The 23433-nt window shown below is 38.9% G+C and overlaps 2 protein-coding genes across 2 annotated transcripts; one reads left to right on the top strand and one right to left on the bottom strand.

Moving 5' to 3' along the window:
* Positions 1 to 954, bottom strand: LOC104854932 (olfactory receptor 1N2). The gene has a single exon (XM_019205937.2). It carries the CDS (start codon positions 952 to 954, stop codon positions 1 to 3), a length of 954 nt encoding a protein of 317 aa, XP_019061482.2.
* Positions 955 to 10049: 9095 nt separating this feature from the next.
* LOC109117706 (olfactory receptor 1N2) lies at positions 10050 to 11042 on the top strand. The gene has a single exon (XM_019205936.2). It carries the CDS (start codon positions 10089 to 10091, stop codon positions 11040 to 11042), a length of 954 nt encoding a protein of 317 aa, XP_019061481.1. The 5' UTR covers positions 10050 to 10088.
* The last annotated feature ends 12391 nt before the right edge of the window (positions 11043 to 23433 follow it).

The following is a 23433-nucleotide window of genomic DNA, read 5'->3' as shown; positions in this document are numbered from 1 at the left end:
TCACAGTAGTGAGAATGTTTTACCACTGCCAAGAAGTTTACCCAAAGCACGCTTCATGTCTTTATTCCTCAAGCTGTAGATGAGTGGGTTTAGCATGGGAATAATCACATTATAGAGAATGGAAGCCTTACTTTCTCTCTCTGTAGAGTGAGCTGAGGGGGGAAGTAAATACACACCCATAAGTGACCCATAAAAGAGCAGAACCACTGTGAGATGGGAACCGCAGGTAGAGAAGGCCTTCCATCGCCCTCCTGAAAATGGGATGCTAAACACGGTCCAGGAAATACGGACATAGGAGATGGCAATCAGCATGAGGGGAACGGTGAGGAACAATAACCCCATGATGACGATCATCAGCTCGTTAATGTGGGTGTCAGAGCAGGCAAGCTTCAGTAGAGCCCTGGGGTCACAGTGGAAGTGGGAGATTATGGTGGGGACACAGAAAACAACACGGGTCAGCAAAAGTGTGTGCACCAGGGCAGGACAGTTGGTTAGCAACCAACACATACCCAGTAGTAGCACACAGAGTTGAGGACTCATGGCTGTGCTGTAATGGAGTGGCTGGCAGATGGCCACAAAGCGGTCATATGCCATCACAGCCAGCAGGCAGTTGTCAAGACCACCAAACATGAGCAAGAAATATACCTGGGTAAGGCACCCAGAATAGGAGATGGTCGGACGCTGGGTGTGAATGTTGACCAGCATTTTGAGGATTGAGGCTGAACTGAAGCAGGCATCGGTTAAGGATAGATTGGCCGGGAAGAAGTACATGGGAGTATGGAGGTGTGGGTCAGAGCAGATGGCCAGGATGATGAGCAGATTCCCCACCATGGTGATCAGGTACATGCCGAGGAAGGCGCCAAATAGAAGAGGCTGCTCCTCCAGCCGCGCAGAGAGCCCTAGAAGGAGGAAGTCTGAAGCAGCTGTTTGGTTCACCTGGCTTGGCTTTCTCATGATTTGTAGGTCTCGTTATCTGTACAGATAGAACTGTTCCATGTGTCAGTAGTTAATCACTGTATCAACTTACAGATACATATCTGTATGGCCAGGACTAATCTGGGAGAAAAAGAATATTTGATCCTCCCAATGAGAATCTCTGAATCTTATTGAGATGCACGAAAATACCCATTCACAGAACAATTAAGATAGTATTTGTTCAAATAAAGTTGTACTTTCTATGTTGTAACAGGGTACAAAGGAAAGACATTACTTTTATCAGAGAGGTCAGTGCAATGTGTTTGGAGGAGGTGAGAACTGGGTGTGGTTTTGATGGAAATATTAGAAAAGTGACTTATGAATATGCACTAAAAATGCTGCATGATCTTCATCACCACCTTCTTTTGGCTCCTAACACTTTACCACAAACTTCCTCTGGCTCCTAGGATCTGTGCACGTGTGTGTACAAGCACAAACACACACATGTCATGGCCTTTGTGTGAGGACTGAAAATGTCTCTGAAGACAGATTCCTCTTCATTTGTCTCCTGATCCCTAGAGTTGTCTCACCATTCAGACCCATCCTGAACTGTTCCCTAAATGGGGGCATAGCACCTCTGGGCAGAGAGCCATGGATGTCTGCTGTATCCCAGTCTCCCACACACTTTGGGGGCCTCCCTTCCACAAACAGGTCACTCCATCCCTGAATCCTTTATCCTCCTCCTCTTCCCCTTTTCACTTCTCTTTTAAAACTGCTCTGGAATGTGATATTCACACCCTCTGTGCCTTGATAAATGAGCTCCTGCTACATCTCCCTGATATTTCATTTTCATCGGAGGAACAGAAAGAGAAAGACATCACCAATATTTGGTATTGTCTGCTTAAAATAAACTCTGTTCTCATCTCCCAGGATTTAGAAGAAGCTGGCATGAGAGGCCTCCTCATACTGGTCTTTGGAAGATCTGTGAATATTTCAGTCTTCCATTTGTCCTGTGGAATATTGAGAGGTCTCCGATCTTAGGCAGAGCCTCAGCTTACATAGCCTACAACTTTCACTTGCTAATTAAGCTGGGAAGGGGTGTTTGTGTGTGTGTGTGTGTGTGTGTGTGTGTGTGTGTGTGTGCACGCTCAAGCATGTGTGCACAGCTGTCCTGCTCCTAACACATCCTCACCTGTGAGCATCTATCAAATTCAGGGATCTTCAAGTTCTCCAGTTCTCTCCTCATGATGGGAAATTCTCAGTAATGTACTGTGAGGTTTTCCTGACTCAGTTTCGGTAACACTGGGGTCTATCGGGCCCTCACCTCATCAGGAACACCTGGAGCATGTGGCTCACTTTCAGGGTCCCCACACCTGACAGGAAGGGAAGTTTCCTTAGAGCTATAAAGCTCCTGATGCACCACCTCCCAGAGTGCTCATTAGAGCCAACCTCAGTGTCATGGAGCAGCCTGTTCTCAGCCAACCCTGACTGGGTCCAGGGAGACCCGGGCGCCTTTTCCCAGAGGTGAGCTCTCGGGTGTGGGTCTCGGGAGTGGGGTCCTGAGGCTTTTGCTGGAATGCGGTGCACTGCAGCCCATCCAGCAAGCATCCTGGGAACACTCACCTTTGCACCACACAGTTCTGTTCCTGTTCTGTGGCCTAGGAAAAAGTGGAATGAAGGAGAAATCAAGGGAATGTTGTAATGTAGCTGTTTCTGATATCCTTGAATGGAGGAATCCTACTATGAAGCATGTCACTCCAAAAGTGAAGTCTCAAATGAGGCAGGCTGAATAGAATTCCTCTGCCATGATGCCTCAAACATAGCACCTGCTAACAAAGACACCACACCTCCCACACACGTATCAGCACGAATTAGTTCTTGAGAATTTTCAGTACATGATCACAAGTAATTCAAAAGCATGGGATGTGGAGACTGTTGTCATATCCATTTTATAGACAGGTAAACTGATGCTCAGTGAATATAATGACCCGAGTAAGGTTTATAAAACCATCAAAACGAAAGAATGAAATTCACAATCCTGGCTGCCTGACTCTAGACACCAATCTCATGATCTGGTATACTTTTTCTTTTTTTAAAAATTGAGTTTATTGGTATATTAAATGTCTAAAGACTGAAAACATTTGCATTAAAATCAAGAACAAGACAAGGATGTCCACTATCACCACTTCTGTTTAATACAGTTCTGGAAACTTTAGCCATAGTAGTTAGACATGAGAAAGAAATTAAAGCAATAAAGATAGGAGAGAAGAAGTTGAACTGTCATTATTTTCTGACCATATGACACCACACAGAAACACAAAAAGTCCACCAAAAGACTTCTAGACTTAATTGACACTTTCAGCAGAGTATTGGATACAAAGTCAACACTCAACAATCCATAGCCTTCTTGTACACAAATAACAGACTCACTGAGAAAGAAACTAGTGAGTCAATTCATTTCACAATAGCATCCAAAAAACAAAGAATCTAGGAATCAGTCTAATGAAAGAAGCAAAAGACCTCTACACTGAAAACTACAGCACTCTGAAAAAAGAGATGGAAGAGGGTGTAAGAAAATGGAAAGATATCCCCTGCTCCTGGCTAGGAAAAATCAACATAGTGAAAATGGCCATACTACCAAAACTGCTAAACAGATTCAATGCAATTCCAATAGAAATTCCAACAGCATATTTCACAGAACTAGAGAAAATAATCCAAAAATTCATTTAGAACCAGAAGAGACAGAGAATAGCAAAAGCAGTTCTAGTCAACAGAGACATGACAGTGTGTCTCACAATCCCTAACTTGAAACTATGCTACAAAGGCACTGTGATAAAAACAGCATGGTACTGGCAAAGAAAAAGACCTGAGTATCAGTGGAAAAGACTGGAAGACACAAAAACAACTCCAGATGTACTCAGCTATCTCATCTTTGACAAAGGAGCCAACCATCATCAGTGGAGGAAAGATAGCCTCTTTAATAAATTGTGTTGGAAAAACTGTATTTCAACCTGCTAAAGATTAAAACTAGACCCATATCTTTCACCATGTACTAAACTGAAATACAAGTGGATTAAAGTTCTAAATATTAAAAAAAGAAACACTAAACTTCCTGGAAGATAAGTTAGGCAGAATTGTTGAAGGCATTGGTATAGGAAAATATTTTATAACAAATCCTCAGTAGCACGGGAACTAGCACAAAGATTCAACAACTGGGATCTCATCTTATTAAAAAGCATCTGCACTATAAAACAAATCACCAGCAGAGCTAAGAGACAACCAACAACATGGGCAATATTTTTTTACTAGCTGCTCCTCAGACAATGGACATTTATTTACTTATTTATTCCTCATTGAATTTATTGGTACATTTTAGGTATACAGTACAGTTACATCCATTACTGGCATCTTGTACCTTTACATGACAGGTCTTGGTTCTCATTTTTTCCACTTGTCCCTGCCCTCCCTTCACTCTCCTTCCCTCCCCTTTTACAAACATTTTGTTTCCATTTTTTCATTTTCTTCTATTTCTTTCTTTCCCTTATTACCTTTCTCCTACCCATCCCACTTTCCCTACAACTTTAGCACTTTTATTCCTATTGAGGATATACTCCTCAGTAAAATAAATAAGTCACACATGTAAATACCGAATAGTTTCTCTGGTGTGAATAAACTATAATAGTATATAAGATTCTAATGAGATAATTGACAATGACAATTATTTAGATATATACATAACTCAAAAAATCTGGCCTTCCACATAAAAAGACCCAATGCAAAAATACTCATGTGAAATGAACAGATATTTCTCAGACAAAGAAGTAAAAGCAGCAAATAAATATATAACAAAAAAAGTTCAACATCACTGGTCATTCAAGAGTTGCAGATAAAAATAACACTGAGATCTCACCTCACCCAAGAAAGCATGGCTGCTATCAAGAAATCAACCAATAAGAAATGCTGCTGTGTTGTGGGGAGAAAGGAACCCTTCTTCATTGTTAGTGTGAATGCAAACTGGTGCAACCACTGTGGAAATCAATATGGAGATGCCTCAAAGAACAAGGACTAGAGATTCTACTTGAAGCAGCTACTCCTCTGTGGGGTATCTTCCCAAAAGAATTAAAAGAATCATATCACAGTGATATATGCACACCCATGTTTATAGTGGGCCAGTTTGTAATAGCTAAAACTTGGAAACAGATCAATTGCCCATCAGATGGAGACTGGATAAAGAAGATGTGGTTTTTCTATAAAATGGAGTACTACACAGCCATAAAGAATGAAAAACTAGAGTCATTCATAGGAAAATGGATGCATATTGAGGCCATACTCTTAAGTGAAATAAATGACACACATGTGTAAATACTGAATAGTTTCTCTGGTATGTAAAACTAAGTGTAAATAAAATCCTAATGGGATAATTGACAATGTGAAATAGGAAGAAAAAGGCTAAATGTGTAGGAGAAAGGGGAAGGATAGGGGAAAGGAAATAAGGGAGAAGAAAAAATATGAGAAAATGAAAAAATGGAAACAAAGCTTTGTAAATAGGGAACAGAGGAGTGGTTGATGTGAGGGTAGGGGTATAGGGAAAAAATGACAACCAAGACCTGTTATGTTAAGGTATAAGATCCCAAAGATGAATGTAACTATAATGTATATCCAAAAAGTACCAATAAACTCAATGAAGAAGAAAAAAACAAATTGTACAACTGACAATGTGAAATAGGAAAAAAATTGCTAATGGTGTAGGGGAAGTGGGAAGGGTAGGGGAAAGGAAATAAGGGAAAAGAAAAAAACTTTGAGAAAAGGAAGAAATAGAAACAATGTGTTTGTAAAAAGTGTGGAGGGGGTGACGGGGGGCAGAGTAATGGGGTAAAATGAGAATGAAGATCTGTCATGTAATGGTGCAAGATCCCAGTTAGAATGTAACTGTACTGTATTCTTAAAAAGTACCAATAAACTGAATGAAGAAAAAAAAAGAGCTTAGGAGATGAAACCTTGAAAGAAGTCAAGATATTTATTTGCATAGAAATACATTTTAAGTCATGGGTTGTAGTTGGAAACCAACACAAATAGCAAAACTGTTAAATGCTACTGCTCAGCACAGAGGGAGAAAGAGAGCTTCTCAGCTTGTAGGTGAAGCACTGTGCTACCTTGGTGTGTCATAAGAGAGCCAGGGTGGAGATTGGACTGTGATAAGTGTTTGTACTAACAAGGCTCTAGAGGACTGGGTCCCATGGCTCCCTGTATGGAGAGGCCCAAAAAGGAGCCTGTGTAGCTTCCTCCTCCTCCAGGTATTAGCCTGATGAAGAGGCAGCTCCAAGTTTCTATTAGATCAGGTTTCAAAATATAAATGTGAAACACTTCCAAATTCCTACAAACCTGGGTTATGTGGGTTCAGAGTACCACATGTCCTAGGTTTTCTCCAATACTCAGTACAGAAAGTCCCCTGTGTGGTCTTCGCTATGCCAGCTGAAGACTCTAGCTGATAGCTGCAGCCTGTCCTTCAGAAATGCTTTCTTTTTCATGTTTTTGCAGTGCTTCTTAATTTCCTGGGCTCCTCACCTGGATATCTTATCTGTTTCTTGCTCTCCTTTTGTGCTCTCTAATCTATGTTTGGTTTAGCAGTGTGAATTTTGCTTTGGGTTGATTGCTGTTTCTATTTACTTTTCTTTTTCTCAAATGCTCATTATAGTTAATCCCATCACATTGACTATTGGGAAGACTTTTTCCTCCAACTGAGGACATATGCATTATCTTTTCAGTAACTAAGGTGGTGGAAAGGAATGAAACAAGTCAAACAGTTGAGGCTGTATTCTTTTTAGCATGTTCAAGCCAGCTCATACCTGTTGAGTGACATAGCAGATGAAAAGACATTGGAGGTAAGTAATGGGGATTTATCACGTTGGGTGACAGAGGGAAAGGTTGCCCCAAGTTTCTGGAAGTATCTTATTGTTGCCTCAGAGATCCATAGTGATTTCTGGGAGCATATATAGGATGAAGGATGAGACACACTTTCTAAGAAAAAATAAACAAAGGACAGAGCAAGAGATACTACCACAAAGGACTTGAGTAGAGGAAAAAAGGTGTAGAAGGTATAAAGGCAGGCTTACAAGGATAGCTTTTGTGAAATGAGTATGTGTCAGCAATACACAATAATGAAAATTATCTTGGATAATTGGTATACATTCAAATCTCACCTTGATCATGTTTGCTTCTCCTTTTCTCCTGTCCTTCCTCTCCCCTTTCCCAGATTCACTTCCCATCTCCACAGAAACTATTTCACTCTTTCCTAAAATGGCTCATTTATTTAACTCTTTAAATTACATTTCATTTTTCTCATGTTAGAAAAACCGTGTGATAGTTAATCTTCTGTGTCTTCTTGTTTCATTCCTCCTCATATAAATGCCACAAACTTATCATTCTTTATGGGTAGAATGGAAAGGTTTTAATCTCTCACAATGGTCTACTAAGCAAAATTTATTAAATTTTTCAGTTACTGTTTTCAGACTGGTTAATCCAGTTAACTGAAACTGAAAAGAAAAACCATGATGTGGTGGTTGACTACCATATGTCTCTCAGTGCAACAGTAGCCACCATGGGCATAAATGAAACAGTGTGGTGCTTCCTGCCCATGAAGCCTCTCGAACTGCTCACTTTACCCTGGGAATTAGAAATATCGATTATAGTCATCCTGCATCAAATCCATGTCACCTTTGCATTACATGAGAGCTGCTCCTATATTCTCAGGCATCAAGAGGAACGAAAGGGGAGGGCACAGGAGCTGTAACTGAGGAAATATATTTTCACCCAGACTTCATTTAGATGAAAGATCTTGGATGATCACTTGATGCTGCAATGGATTGTAATGAAATTCTGAGGCTTGTGGGGAGGAGTGAGTGTATCCTGAATATGAGAGAAAAGAAAATAACTTGTGGGAAGAGCGCAGGCTGTGGTAAATTAAATATAGCCAAAGTAATTCCCTAGTGTTTCTCCTGCATAATTGAGCTTGATATCCTTCCCTTAGTCATTAGCTTGAACTCGTCATTACACTCACTGAGCATCAGTTTACCTGTCTATAAAATGGATATGACAACAGTCCCCACATCCCATGCTTTTGAATTACTTGTGATCATGTACTGAAAATTCTCAAGAAGAACTAATTCGTGCTGATACGTGTGTGGGAGGTGTGGTATCTTTGTTAGCAGGTGGTATGTTTGAGGCATCATGGCAGAGGAATTCTATACAGCCTGCCTCATTTCAGACTTCACTTTTGGAGCGACATGCTTCATAGTAGGATTCCTCCATTCAAGGATATCAGAAACAGTTACATTACAACATTCCCTTGATTTCTTCTTCATTCCACTTTTTCCTAGGCCACAGAACAGGAACAGAACTGTGTGGTGCAAAGGTGAGTGTTCCCAGGATGCTTGCTGGATGGGCTGAAGTGCACCGCATTCCAGCAAAAGCCTCAGGACCCCACTCTCGAGACCCACACCCAAGAGCTCACCTCTGGGAAGAGGCGCCCGGGTCTCCCTGGACCCAGTCAGGGTTGGCTGAGAACAGGCTGCTCCATGACACTGAGGTTGGCTCTAATGAGCACTCTGGGAGGTGGTGCATCAGGAGCTTTATAGCTCTAAGGAAACTTCCCTTCCTGTCAGGTGTGGGGACCCTGAAAGTGAGCCACGTGCTGCAGGTGTTCCTGATGAGGTGAGGGCCCGATAGACCCCAGTGTTATCGAAACTGAGTCAGGAAAACCTCACAGTACATTACTGAGAATTTCCCATCATGAGGAGAGAACTGGAGAACTTGAAGATCCCTGAATTTGATAGATGCTCACAGGTGAGGATGTGTTAGGAGCAGGACAGCTGTGCACACATGCTTGAGCGCGTGCACACACACACACACACACATACACACACACACACACATGCCACTTCCCAGCATAATTAGCAGGTGAAAGTTGTAGGCCATGTACGCTGAGGCTCTGCCTAAGATCGGAGACCTCTCAATATTCCACAGGACAAATGGAAGACTGAAATATTCACAGATCTTCCAAAGACCAGTATGAGGAGGCCTCTCATGCCAGCTTCTTCTAAATCCTGGGAGATGAGAACAGAGTTTATTTTAAGCAGACAATGCCAAATATTGGTGATGTCTTTCTCTTTCTGTTCGTCCGATGAAGATGAAATATCAGGGAGATGTAGCAGGAGCTCATTTATCAAGGCACAGAGGGTGTGAATATCACATTCCAGAGCAGTTTTAAAAGAGAAGTGAAAAGGGGAAGAGGAGGAGGATAAAGGATTCAGGGATGGAGTGACCTGTTTGTGGAAGGGAGGCCCCCAAAGTGTGTGGGAGACTGGGATACAGCAGACATCCATGGCTCTCTGCCCAGAGGTGCTATGCCCCCATTTAGGGAACAGTTCAGGATGGGTCTGAATGGTGAGACAACTCTAGGGATCAGGAGACAAATGAAGAGGAATCTGTCTTCAGAGACATTTTCAGTCCTCACACAAAGGCCATGACATGTGTGTGTTTGTGCTTGTACACACACGTGCACAGATCCTAGGAGCCAGAGGAAGTTTGTGGTAATAATAATGTGACTGCTTTTTAATGCATAGTCTTCAATCATTATTGTAATATTGCCATCAAGGCTAATTTAAATTTTCTCCTCTACCAAATAGTTCACACTGGCCCCTATGATCTAACTGATGATTTTACTGTACATGGTTATAACAGCAAAAATACAAGTGTATTTGAATTAATATAATCTGGTATTGTCATCTAAATAATTATTTAAAATATTGTATTAGTAGTTGTTTGCAATTAATGCAATTTACAGCTATCTTGGGGCTGGGAGTATGTATACATTTCAACTTGTTTCTTTTCTTTCTTCTTCTCCTTCCCAACACCCTCCTCTCCCTCACCAATTTCTCTATCCTCTTCTCACACTTGTTGATATTATTTGCCTTAGCACATATAATCTTAACTCTCATGTGACTATCTCATGGCTATTTTCTTTCACCTTCAGTGAGATCCATAGATTCTCTTTCCACCATGTACTTCTCCTACCAGTATAATCCTGGCCATACAGAGATGTATCTGTAATTTGATATAATTTTTTATTGATACATGGAAGGTTCTATCTGTACAGATAACGAGACCTACAAATCATGAGAAAGCCAAGCCAGGTGAACCAAACAGCTGCTTCAGACTTCCTCCTTCTAGGGCTCTCTGCGCGGCTGGAGGAGCAGCCTCTTCTATTTGGCGCCTTCCTCGGCATGTACCTGATCACCATGGTGGGGAATCTGCTCATCATCCTGGCCATCTGCTCTGACCCACACCTCCATACTCCCATGTACTTCTTCCCGGCCAATCTATCCTTAACCGATGCCTGCTTCAGTTCAGCCTCAATCCTCAAAATGCTGGTCAACATTCACACCCAGCGTCCGACCATCTCCTATTCTGGGTGCCTTACCCAGGTATATTTCTTGCTCATGTTTGGTGGTCTTGACAACTGCCTGCTGGCTGTGATGGCATATGACCGCTTTGTGGCCATCTGCCAGCCACTCCATTACAGCACAGCCATGAGTCCTCAACTCTGTGTGCTACTACTGGGTATGTGTTGGTTGCTAACCAACTGTCCTGCCCTGGTGCACACACTTTTGCTGACCCGTGTTGTTTTCTGTGTCCCCACCATAATCCCCCACTTCCACTGTGACCCCAGGGCTCTACTGAAGCTTGCCTGCTCTGACACCCACATTAACGAGCTGATGATCGTCATCATGGGGTTATTGTTCCTCACCGTTCCCCTCATGCTGATTGTCATCTCCTATGTCCGTATTTCCTGGACCGTGTTTAGCATTCCATCTTCAGGAGGGCGATGGAAGGCCTTCTCTACCTGTGGTTCCCATCTCACAGTGGTTCTGCTCTTTTATGGGTCACTTATGGGTGTGTATTTACTTCCCCCCTCAGCTCACTCTACAGAGAGAGAAAGCAAGGCTTCCATTCTCTATAATGTGATTATTCCTATGCTAAACCCACTCATCTACAGCTTGAGGAATAAAGACATGAAGCGTGCTTTGGGTAAACTTCTTGGCAGTGGTAAAACATTCTCCCTACCGTGATATGATGCCTAATGTTGTTGTTTTGATAAATCCTTGTTTTCATTACTTCAGTGATTCTGAGTTTGAGTTGAAATGAAGTGGTTATTTCACTCCTTTGCCAAGCTGTGATATGAGAATTTCTGCTTGTCTTGCTCAGTAAGATAACCATTATTAACAGTGAACCCCATGACATGGTCCTCATTTCCAATCCAGAACGATTCTATTGTGAAGGGAGGCCTATGATGTCCAGATCTGGGTCTGAGAATTTCTACCCAGTGAGACAGACATGCAGTGAGGTGTGTGGATGAGAGGAGAAATATTCAGTGACCATCCACAATGTTTCTAATCGTTTTTCCCAACAATTCTTTGTGGTAGATTTGTTGAAACTGTGCCTTAACATATAAATACCTTGTCATGGGCTTGGGATTTAGTTCAGTGGTTCTGCCTCCTGCCTTGGAATCATAAGGTCCCGAGCCTAGTCTCTAGAAAAGACAAAAAACCACAAAACGAAAACAAAAACAAAAAACACCCAAAGAAAAACAAAACAAAACAAAGAAAACCTTGCCAAAAGCAGGTAAGTTAGATTATGATATTTTTTCTCTTTTACTTTGTTGCATTCTGTTGATCATGGCAAGAAGGGTTAGCCCTAGACAAGGTTAATGTTGAATAAGGACAACAAAAAAATACATGTTACTAACACATTTTATGATATTTCCTTAGTATTTCATTTCTTTCCCATAAAAGTCTTCTTTTGTTATTTTCATACATAGTTAATTAGATATCAGTATTTGTTAAATGCCTACTATGTGCCAATTTTGTACTCATTTCATAATTCATTCTCTTGGTTCTTTTAAAAAATATTTTTTAAAATAAAAATTATAAATCAAATGGGTTGGCAATTTTAAAGCAGTAATGTAGTAAAATTCAGGCTGCCATAAATTGGTGATATAAGAAGTCACAGAGGTTAATAATGGTCATTTTTTTGCAATGGAATTATAGGTAATCATTTTCTGCTTTATAGGTATATGTTTTAGAGGCCATAGATATTTTAAATTTTGGGAGTGACAGAAAAAATTTTACAGTGATTAAAAGATACCGTAGAATGATAAGAAAAATCAAAAGGAAATCTCTAAAATCTCAAGTTCAAGTTCCTGTTTGCATTTTTTGAAAGGAAGATATGACTTGGGGTTGTATTTAGATTTTGTTTCTAGAGGAAGATGATTGGGCACCTGTATGCATTGCTCTTTGACCATTCTTTTCCCTATCTTCATAGATAGAATGGACAGGAATAAGGAGACAATTACAGAAAACAAATAGACCATCCTGCCCTTGAAGTTAAGTTAATTGAGCTTGACCACATCAATATATATCTGCAATTTCTAATACAAAACCAAAAATCAATAAAAGAAATCTTTGTATTTTTGAGTAATGTCTGTCTTCACAGAATTAATTCCTTGGCACTTGTACCCCTGAGCAATTTGTTGGCACATTTTTGGGAAATGTAGGTTAGCCCATTCCACTGTGCACTTAGGCAGGAATTGATGTTACACTGTTTTCCAGTAAACCTTATTTCTTTAGAGGAAGTTTAGGTTTATACCAAAATTGAGTAGAAATGTCCCTTTGCCAATATAAAAGCAGAATGGCTTCCACTGTCAACACCAGAAGGGTGCATTTGCTTTGGTGTTGTACATCCTATGGGTTTGAAAAATGTAGAATGGCCTGTATCTCTCATTAGTGTCATGCAGAACAGTTTCACTGCCCTATAATCCTCTGTCCTCCACCTAGTCTTCTCTCTACCCAACTACCTCCTGTAATCACTGATCTTTTCTTTTTCTTTATAGTTTTGCCTTTTGTAGAATGCCACATAATAAGAACAATGCAGTATGGAATTTTTAAAAAATGGGCTTCTTTCACCTTAGTAACACATTTTTAAGATTTCTTCATGACTTTTCATGGCTTGATAATTCAGTTTTAGTGCTAAGTAATATTCTACTTGAATATTCAATAAAAAGTGTTTGTGTATATTTTCATGTAAAGATCCAGTTGTGGGCAAAACACCCATTGTTAAAAGCACTTTCTTTTATCCATTATACTTTTAAATCAAATATCAAAAGCCAGTTGACTATGTTTGTGCAGACATATTTCTGGATTCTCTATTCTATTCCATCGATTATTTGGCTTCTATTGTGTCAGTTCTACACTATTTTGATTATTGGAGTTTTATAGTAAATGTTGAAGTCTGGTAGTAACAGTAGTTTCTTTTTCTTCTTCAGTAGTGTTTTAGCTACTATTGGTCTTTTGCCTTTCCAAACTTCAGGAGCAATTTGTCAGTTTTCATATTTATTAGTGTTTTGTTTGGGTTACATTGAAACTATGGATCAAGTTGGGAAGAACTGGCCATGAGTTTCATTATTCAAGAAAATGGAGCACATCTTCCCTGATTTAGTTGGTCTTGATTTCTATTATTTGAGTTTTGATATTTTTCCATACATCTTGTACATATTTTGTTATGCTTATACCTAAATTACTTTTTGGCAGGTGATAGTGTAAATGAAATGTTTTTAATTTCAAAGTATTTCAACTTGTTTATTGATGTTATATAAGAAAAACATTAACATTTTTGTATTAAACATATAAATAAATCTTAATGTAGTTTTTTTTCACTAATACAAAGAGATATTTTTCAGTTAATACTTTTGGGTATTCTGCATTGACAGGGGACTTGGTTCTGCTGACAAAGACAGTTTTTTTGGCCTTTCCAATCTATATACTTTAAATTTTTCTTTTCTTGTCTTACTGCATTGGCTAAGACTTCGAGAATGATGGTAAGTAAGAGTGGTTAAAGGCGACATCTATGCCTTGTTCCTATTATTGGGAGAGCTGATAGCTTCTCACCACAAAGTATGATATTACCTATAGGTTTTTCTTTGTAGAAGAAACTGATGAAGTTATCCCATATTCCTAATTTATTGGTATTCTAAAATTAAAAAGTGTTGGGTTTTGTCCCATTTTTTGAGGAAGATAGGGATTTTTTTCTTTAACTTTTGTATACTTCCAAATAAAGCTATAAAATGTACATATTTGTGTATGTTTTTGTGTGAACCTTAAATTTTCATGTCTTCAAAATAAATGCTATTTCTGAGTCATAATTTAGGTGGATGTTTCACTTTTTATTCATTGAGTTTATTATACAATTTGGGTGTGGATTATGAACACATTCATCTTATGGAATTTGTACCTGTACATGGTGTACCTTGACTGTTATTTTTTGCATGTTTAGTTTTAAAAGAGACTTTGAATTTTTTTCTAGGTGTCTATATGGTTTTATTCCAACTAGGTAGTATTTCTGTGTTCTCAAAAACATCTGTCATATCATTTTAAAATTTTATCCATTCTGATAATTATGTAGTCAGATCGCATTGTCATTTTATTTTGCACTTCCCAGGTAGCTAATGATGTTTAATATTTTTTGTATTCTTATCTACCAGCTCTTTATCTTCTCTGGTGAGGTGTCTCTTTATGTTTTCTGCTCATTTTCCCACTGGATTGTTTACTTCCCCCTCCAAACAGCATACTTGACAACTATGACTAGGCTCCTAAACTAAGAACAGGGTACAGTATGCAAAATCCAGGTTTGCCCTGAGAACACCTAAACAGCAGAAGCTTAACTGTGTTTGGTGCAGGACAGGAAGAGAGGAGGATGGGCCATTGCAAAGGAACACCAATCAGAATGATTTCCTATTTCTCACTGACAGTACTTGGTGCAGTAGGATAATATAGGTAAATATTTTTTAAAGAGCCAAAAAGAAAGTTTGGAAATCAAGAATGCTATATTCAGGGAAATATCTGCTTGCTCACCCAAGTTAAAGTGGTAAATAATATATTTTCTGATATAGAACACTCAGGGGCCAGAGATTTAACTCAGTGGTGCTGTTGCCTGCCTCACATGCACAAGGTCCCAAGTTCAATCCCCAGCTTAAAAAAAAAAAAAAAAGAGCTCCTGCCTGTGCACCACCTGCCCCAGTGAGGAAGGTGGGATTTGGAAGGCCACTCTCAGATCTGCTCTCTCACCAGCCTGCTTGGGCCCATTTGGTGAGACCGGGTAGCCGCACCCTCCCCTGCCTGCTCTGCCACCAGCTCCAGCAAGGAAGGTAGCCTTGTGGGAACCCATGAAATACCCCCATGACCACAATGCCCCGCCCCTGTTCTTGGACCTCCTGATTGGGCCAGTCCTTGGACCCACTCTGCAGAGGCACAGGTGGTCATAAAGAATATTTTTCTGAGCTTCCAACTTTGAACATCTTTAAAGAAAGGGTGGGGAAAACCTGTAATAAAACTGTGTGGCGTTCAACCTTGCAGGTTGGGGAACTCAATCTGGGCCTTGCAGCCTGAGGTCAGTCTGAGTCATGGGGATCTGCCATTGGCTAGCTGAGATCAGGGGACTTGGTTCTGCACATGGCTGTGCACGTGGTATATTATGACAGGAGAGACATAGTTTGAAAAAGGCCCTTCAAATTCATTTTTTTCTTTCTTTTCCTCATTCCACTCTGCAAATTGTTTCTTTTTTCTGTTCTCTTTCTCCAACTTAGCCTCTTGCCCCACCATATTATCCCTCATCTCCCTTTCTGCTCCTGCCCTAACTCAGACTTCTTCTTTTATCATTTTTTCTATTTTCTTTATGTTCTTTTCTTCTGTCATTTTACCTCACTCATGGGTCAATAGTTTCAAAGGAAAGTGAGCCCCTATTACTGTTAAGGGAATATACTCTTGTCCTTATTCTTGCACTCTTTCTATCCCTTTTAAATTTTATAGTTTCATAAAGATTGTATGGTCATTCTATGTCCTCTGGCTTCACTTGAAACCTTCTCCTGTTCTTTTACTTATCTACTCCTCTCATCCTAATGCTGTCTAAGCCCCCATCCTAAATGGTAAAGGTGTTATAGTGAAAAGTGTATTCAATGCAAACATATTTTGGGCTGTTTCTTGATTTTAATTTAATTCACATGGTTTAAAGATGATACATTAATGACTACCACAAATGGTCAATTTGCAAGTTGTGCTTGATCCTATTGTGCTGCTGATTGTATCAATAGGGAAAAAGGATTGTGATTGATTTAATGAGTTGTTTTCTCTGATATTATGAAAATGAGAATGTTTATAAGTCATTAGCGACTCAAAAGCTAAAGTGGAACTATATAAGGAAGATTTAAGTAATAACCCAGAAATTTAACCAAGGACAACCCAACAACAAAAATAAAAATGAGAAAACACTTAAGCAAGACACAAAGACAGACTACCAGTTCACCAATGGCAAACAGTAGGGCAAATGAGGATGAAAAGGCTGATAGTGAACCAGCAGGAAACCCTGAACGCATAGCACAGGATGTAACAAAACAGATTAATCGGGCTCTAGAAAAGTTGAAAACAGAAATAATTTCCTGGATAGCTAGAGAGATGGTGAGCACAATGAAAGTTATGATTCGAGACTTTAGAACAGAAACTGACAAAAAAAAAACAGATGAGCTCAAGACCATGATAGAAGCCATGAAGGCCCAACATAAGAAAAAAATGGAAACAATGAATGCTCAACAAAGGAAAGAAATGGAATCCATAAAACAGATTCAAACAGATATCCAGGAGATTAAACACTCTATTGAAAGTGTATGCAACAGAATAAAAGAATGTGAAGATAGGCTCTCAGATATAGAAGATAAGATTGCAGTCAGTGACCATGAAAAGAGATGTCTCTTAAAAACAGTAAGAGATCATGAGAAATCGATCCAACAACTCCTAGATGATGCAAAGAAGAATAACATAAGACTGTTAGGAATCCATGAAGTAGCAGGAGAAAATGCAAATGACTTAAAAAGCTGTTCATAGAATTAATGACAGAAAACTTCCCAAACAGAAGGGAAGAATTCGACATTCAGAGAAGTGAGGCATATAGGACTCCAACTAGCCAAAATAAAAAAAAAACTATACCTAGACATATAATAATCAAGATCCCAGAAACCCAACAGAAGAACAAAATGCTACAAGCAGTAAGAGAAAAGAAACACATCACATGCAAAGGAAGCCCATCAGAATCACAGCAGACTTTTCAACACAAACCCTCATGTCAAGGAGAGCCAAGGTATTTCAAGTCCTAAAAGAAAACAACCTTTAACCTAGAATGATGTATCCTGGAAAATAGGTGAAAAGTAAAAAGAGTCAACAAAAGGCCAATAACATGTCAATTATAAGTCAGTACATATCAGTTATAACCATCAATGTCAATGGTCTCAACGCACCAATCAAGATAAATAGACTGGCAAAATGGAATAAGAAGTAAAATCCAACAATATTTTGTACACAAGAAAGACATCTAGTGCAAAAAGAAGCCCATAGTCTGAAAAAAAATTCTCCATGTGACAGGAGCCCAGAAAAAGCAGGGTTAGCAATCTTAGTTGGAGAAAAAAAAAATTTCAAACCAAAACTGATTAAGAGAGACAAAGAAGGCCACTACATCCTTGTAAAGGGAACAATTCAAGAGGAAGAGACAACAATCTTAAACATATATGCACCAAACATTAATGCCCCCAACTACATAAAACAAATATTAAGTAACATGATAAACCAAATAAGTGCTAATACAATTGTAAAGGGGGATATAAATACCCCACTACCACAAATAGACTGATTAAGAGAGACAAAGAAGGCCACTACATCCTTGTAAAGGGAACAATTCAAGAGGAAGAGACAACAATCTTAAACATATATGCACCAAACATTAATGCCCCCAACTACATAAAACAAATATTAAGTAACATGATAAACCAAATAAGTGCTAATACAATTGTAAAGGGGGATATAAATACCCCACTACCACAAATAGACAGATCATCTAGGCAAAAAATCAACAACGAAATACTAGAGCTGAACCAAGCTTTTGAACATATGGACTTAATAGACATCTATAGAGTGTTCTACTCCACAAAATCTTAGTTTACATTCTTTTTGGTGGCACATGGGTCATTCTTCAAGATAGACCACATACTAGCTCACAGAACAGGTTTGAATAAATGCAAAAAATCAATGTTATCCCCTGTATATTATCAGGTCATAGTGCAATCAAGCTGGAGATCAATAGCATAAGAAACTGTAGGAACTTCACAAACACATGGAAATTGAACAACACCCTCCTGAACAATCAATGGGTCACAGAGGAAATTAAAGAATATTAGACAGTTTAATAAATTAGACAGTTTTTACAAATAAATGAAAATGCCAATACAACATACAGGAATCTATGGGACACAATGAAAGCAACTCTGTGGAAAATTCATAGCACTGAATGCCCACACTAGGAAAACAGAGCAAGCTCAAATAAACAACCTAATGATGAATCTTAGATTCCCAGAAAAGAAAAGCAAGAAAAACCGAAAGGTCATACAAGAGAGGAAATTGTAAAGATAAGAGCAGAAATCAAGGAAATGGAAACTAAGAAAATGATACAAAAAATAAATGAAGAGTTTGTTTTTTGAAAGAATAAATAAAATCAGTAAACTCTTAGCTCACCTTGTCAAAAAAAAAAAAGGCTCAGATTCATTCAATTAAGAACAAAAAAGGTGATGTCACAACAGATACAATAGAAATCCAGAGGATCGTCAATACCTATTTTGAGAACCTGTAATCTAACAAAATGGAAAACACAGAAGGAATGGACAGATTTCTAGATACTTATGAATTGCGAAAGTTGAAGCAAGAAGATAAAAAAATTCTAAACATCCCACTTACAATCAGTGAAGTTGAAAATGTAATTAAAATTTACCAACAAATAAAAGCCCAGGTCCTGATGGATTCACTGCTGAGTTTTACAAGACATTTAGAGAAGAACTACTGCCACTACTCTTTAAATTTTTAAATGAAATTGAAAGGGAAGCAATACTTCCAAATTCATTCCTAGAAGCAAGTATTACTTTGATTCCCAAACCAGGGAAAGACCCAACTAAAAAAGAGAACTGTACACCAGTCTGCTTAATGAATATAGACACAAAACTCCTTAATAAGATACTAGCAAACATAATATTGAGGGCCATCAAGAAGTGATGAGTGTTTCCACTAACAAGGCTCTAGAGGATGGAGTCCCATGGCTCTCTGTCTGGTGAGGCCCAAAGAGGAGGCTGCTTACCCTCTTCCTCCTCCTGGTATTAGTCTGATGAAGAGGCAGCTCCCTATTTCTATCAGTTCAGGCTTCAAAATATAAACATGAAGCACTTTCAAATTCCTGCAAACCGGGGTTATGTGGGTTCAGAGTACCACATGTCCCAGGTTTTCTCCAATGTTTGGTACAGAAAGTCCCCTCCTATATGGTCTTTGCTAGGCCAGCTGATGTTCCTGACTGACAGTAGCAGCCTCTCCTTCAGATATGGCCTTGTCTTGTCTTTGCAGTCCTTGTTAATTTTCAGAGTTCCTCATCTGGACTTTTTGTCTGTTTCTTGCTCTGTCTTCGTCCTCTCTAAACTATGCTTGTCATTTTTGTTTAGCAATGTGAGTTTTGCTTTGGGGTTGATTGCTATTTATATTATTCTTGATCTTGAATTCTAATTCTAGTTAATTGCATCACAGGAAGAATCTGAGCCCTTTCTTGCAATTCCTTTTCAGTACGTAAGGTGGTAGAAAGCAAAAACAAACAAACAAAAAAACAAAAAACCTTGAGTCAAACAGTTGCAGGCTCATAGGTTGTATATTTTGAGTATTCTTTTTAGCACGTTCAAGCCAACCTGTTGAGTGACATAGCAGACGAAAAGGCACTGGAGGTAAGTAATGGGGCTTTATCACTTTGGGTGACAGAGGGAGAGGTTGCCCCAAGTTTTGGGAAGCACCTTATTGTTGCCTCAGAGATCCATAGTGATATCTGGGAGCACAGATAGGATGATGGATAAGAAATGTTTTCAAAGAAGGGAAAAAAAATACAGAGCAAAAGATACTACCACAAAATGAGTAGAGGAACAAAAGGATAAAAGGTAAAATTTATGAAATTAGTATATGTTTGAAATACACAATAATGACATTTAACTTGGGTTATTGGTGCACAAACATCTGTCATCTTGATCACATTTACTCCTCCTTTTCCCCTGTACTCCCGTCTCTCCCCTTCCATAGATTCCCCTCCCATATCCACAGAATCTACCTCTCACTTTCCTACTCTCTGTTATTTTGCTCTTTATGTTTGGATTTTCTTATATTAGATAAATGGTGATATTTCATCTTCTCCATCTGATTTATTTTACTTTGCATTATGATGTCAAAATCCATCTGCATTTCTACAAATGACTCAACTTTACTCTTCTTTATGGCTAGAATGGAGAGCTTAGAATCTACGTTTGCTTTTCTTCCCTCCTCCCTCATCTCACTCTCTTTACTCTTTTTTTCTTCCTTTCTTCCTCCTTAACTCCTTGCATTCTTTCCCTACCCTTCTCTTTTCTCTTCCTTTCTCTTTACTTCTTTCTTCCTTCCCTTTGTCACTCTCTCTTCCTCCTCCTTCTTCTTGCCCTCCTGTCCTCCCTTGGTTCTCCTCCTCCTCTTCTTCATCCTCCTTCTCCTCCTCCTCCTCTTTCTCTTCCTCCCCCCCATTAACTGATTTATGTCATAGACTGAAAACGCTCCATAGGAAAAGCCTGATCAAGGCATTACAGGCTGACATACTTGGTGAAAGAGGTGTTGCTCTTCCTTAACATAATATACTGTCTCTTTGGAAACCCTAACGGAAATTTAATGGACTTTGTTGCTAAAGTCAGGACATGGATGTGAGGTAGGCACAGGGTTGTCTGCTGGCCTGAACACCCCTCCTATTGAGGAGATGCACAAGCTTTTAGGTCTTAAGATCATCTCTTGCCTACAGGACATGGTTATTAAAATGTGCTAAGTCAGCAGTCTAAGCTTTGTGAGGCATCAGATTCCCCACTAGGCAGGGAGAGGGAAAAAGAATGAAGGGGGGAAATGGAGGAAAGAAGAAAAAATGGAAACAAAGCTTTTATAAAAAAGGAAGGGAAGAGGGGTTGAAAGGAGGGGACCCTTTTCTTTCCCTTTTTTCTGGAAAAAAAGAGGAATAAGATATACCGTGTGCAGGTACAAATTCCCTATGATAAATGTGATCACTACATATATTTAAATTGTGCCAATAAGATTAATAGAAAATTAACTATTTAAAAAATGTTTATTGACACACAAGTCAGAAAAAAAAAAGATTCCCCATTGTGACATAGATTAGGTGAGAAAGTAACCTGGATGAAAATAACTTGGTTTGTGACTCTTTCTGATCTCTCAGAAGAAGTTTGTACAAATGTGAGATATGTCACTTAATGTAGTTAGTATGGGATTCAGGGATAGATAAATATATAATTTTCTTACCTAGTCCTCTTTTTAAAGTTTGAATTATTAGCTTCAAAATATGAACAATTCCTTGGTAAATCCATCAGCTTGGAGAGAAATTTTCCTTAGCCTTACTCTGAGTAATGAAAACTAGAAAGACAGCCACCTTAATGAACAGAGCAGTAGTTTGGGAGCCTAATACCCAAGTTTTTAGACCACATTTTCCTCCATAGTGAAACTTTGTTCATTACTTCAGTCATTTGAACCTCAGCCTATGAATTGTGAATCAAAGGGAAAGGTTAGGGTGAATATATATTTCTTAATCTGAGTTGAACATCAAAATACTAAAGGATGATTTCATTTTAGTTTTTGTTTTCAAATACAAGTCCCCATACTATAGTCCAGAGAATTTTAATTCAGTATTTCTGAGGTTGGGAACAGGATTCTGTATTTTATTTTCCAGTACCAGGAATCAAATGTAAGACACTGGACTTGCCAGGCAGGTGCCCCACCAATGAGCTAAAGCTCTGGTCCAGTATTCTGTATTTTTAAACAAGAATCTCACTTGATTGATCTACAGACCAGTGCCTGAGAATCTCTGGACTGCATGATCTTTTAGGTTCTATCTAGTTCTTGAGCTTCATTGTTCTTCTATAAAAGATAAATATAGTAATGACAAATGACACTGATGATGTTAAAGTAGGAGTTCTGAGGGATTAAAATACAAATGCAAAGCCATCCCTCTGCTGGATAACTTTCCAAAAGAATTAAAAGAATCATATCACAGTGATATGTGCACACCCATGCTTATAGCGGCACAGTTTGTAATAGCTAAAATTTGGAAACAGCCCAATTGTCCATCAGTTGGAGACTGGATAAAGATGATGTGGGTTTTTTATAAAGTGGAATACTCAGCCATAAAGAATAAAAAATTAGAGCCATTCATAGGAAAATGGATGCATATTGAGAATATACTCCTAAAGCGAAATAAATAAGTCACATGTGTAAATACCAAATAGTTTCTATGGTGTGAAAAACTAAAATTGTACATGAGATCCTAATGGTATAATTGACAATGTCAAATAGGAAGAAAAGGGCTAAAGGTGTAGGGGAAATGGGAAGGACAGGGGAAAGGAAATAAGGGAAAAGAAAAAAATATGAGAATATGAAAAAATGGAAATAAAATTTTTGTAAATAGGGAAGGGAGAAGGGGTTGAAGGGAGGACAGGGGTAAGGGGAAAAAATGAGAACCAAGACCTGTAATGTAAAGGTTCAAGATCCCAATGATGAATGTAACTGTACTGTTTACCTAAAATGTACCAATAAACTCAATGAGGAAAAAAATACAAATGCCATGGTAGAAATTGGTATAGTATCTGGAGCCCAATGCTACGGATTTGAATTCTGTCTCAAACATTCATGAATGGTGGGTCCTTGCGAAAACTACCCAAACATCCCTGTCCTCAGCTTTGTTACATGTAAGTAGAATATTCTCTGTATCCCAGTGTTGTTTAAGGATTAAAAGAGACAATTTGTCTATGTGTTTAATGCAGTACCTGACATATAGGCTCAAATGCAGGGTGTCATACTTTTATTTTGGTAGAAATGATGAGAAAATACAGAGACGTCCTTCCTGCCTTTCACTCTCACAGGAAGTTGTCATCATGGTTTTTTAAAAGGAAAAATTGTATGTGTTTTGGAACCATCTCTCAAAAGGGTTGACTCAGTCCATTCCTGTATGCATCCTCCTGCAGCAGGTGACCTGTTATGAAGCTGTCGTCCTAGTCTAAGCCATGGTAGTATCCATATTCAATATGCCAAGGATATTACTGTAAAAGCACTCTCTGTATTAAAGGTTGAATTGAGGAAACAGGGAGGAAAGGAAAAAATATGAGATTCTTTGGAAGAAGACAAAGAAAGGGAGTAGGGTCAGGTTGCAGGTAAAGTCAGGATTGTTTTAATAATAAATTTAAACGAAGATTTGGGAGTCAACCCATGCAGGTTTAGACTAAATCCAGCATTCTACCTGTCTCCTCTAGGCTCTGGATGCTGCAGAGTC

Source organism: Fukomys damarensis, unplaced genomic scaffold (assembly GCF_012274545.1).
Source record: "Fukomys damarensis isolate Sample0158 unplaced genomic scaffold, DMR_v1.0_HiC HiC_scaffold_36, whole genome shotgun sequence".
NCBI lineage: Eukaryota > Metazoa > Chordata > Mammalia > Rodentia > Bathyergidae > Fukomys > Fukomys damarensis.
Note: the sequence above shows the minus strand (reverse complement) of the source record. Positions and strands in the feature narration are given on the sequence as shown.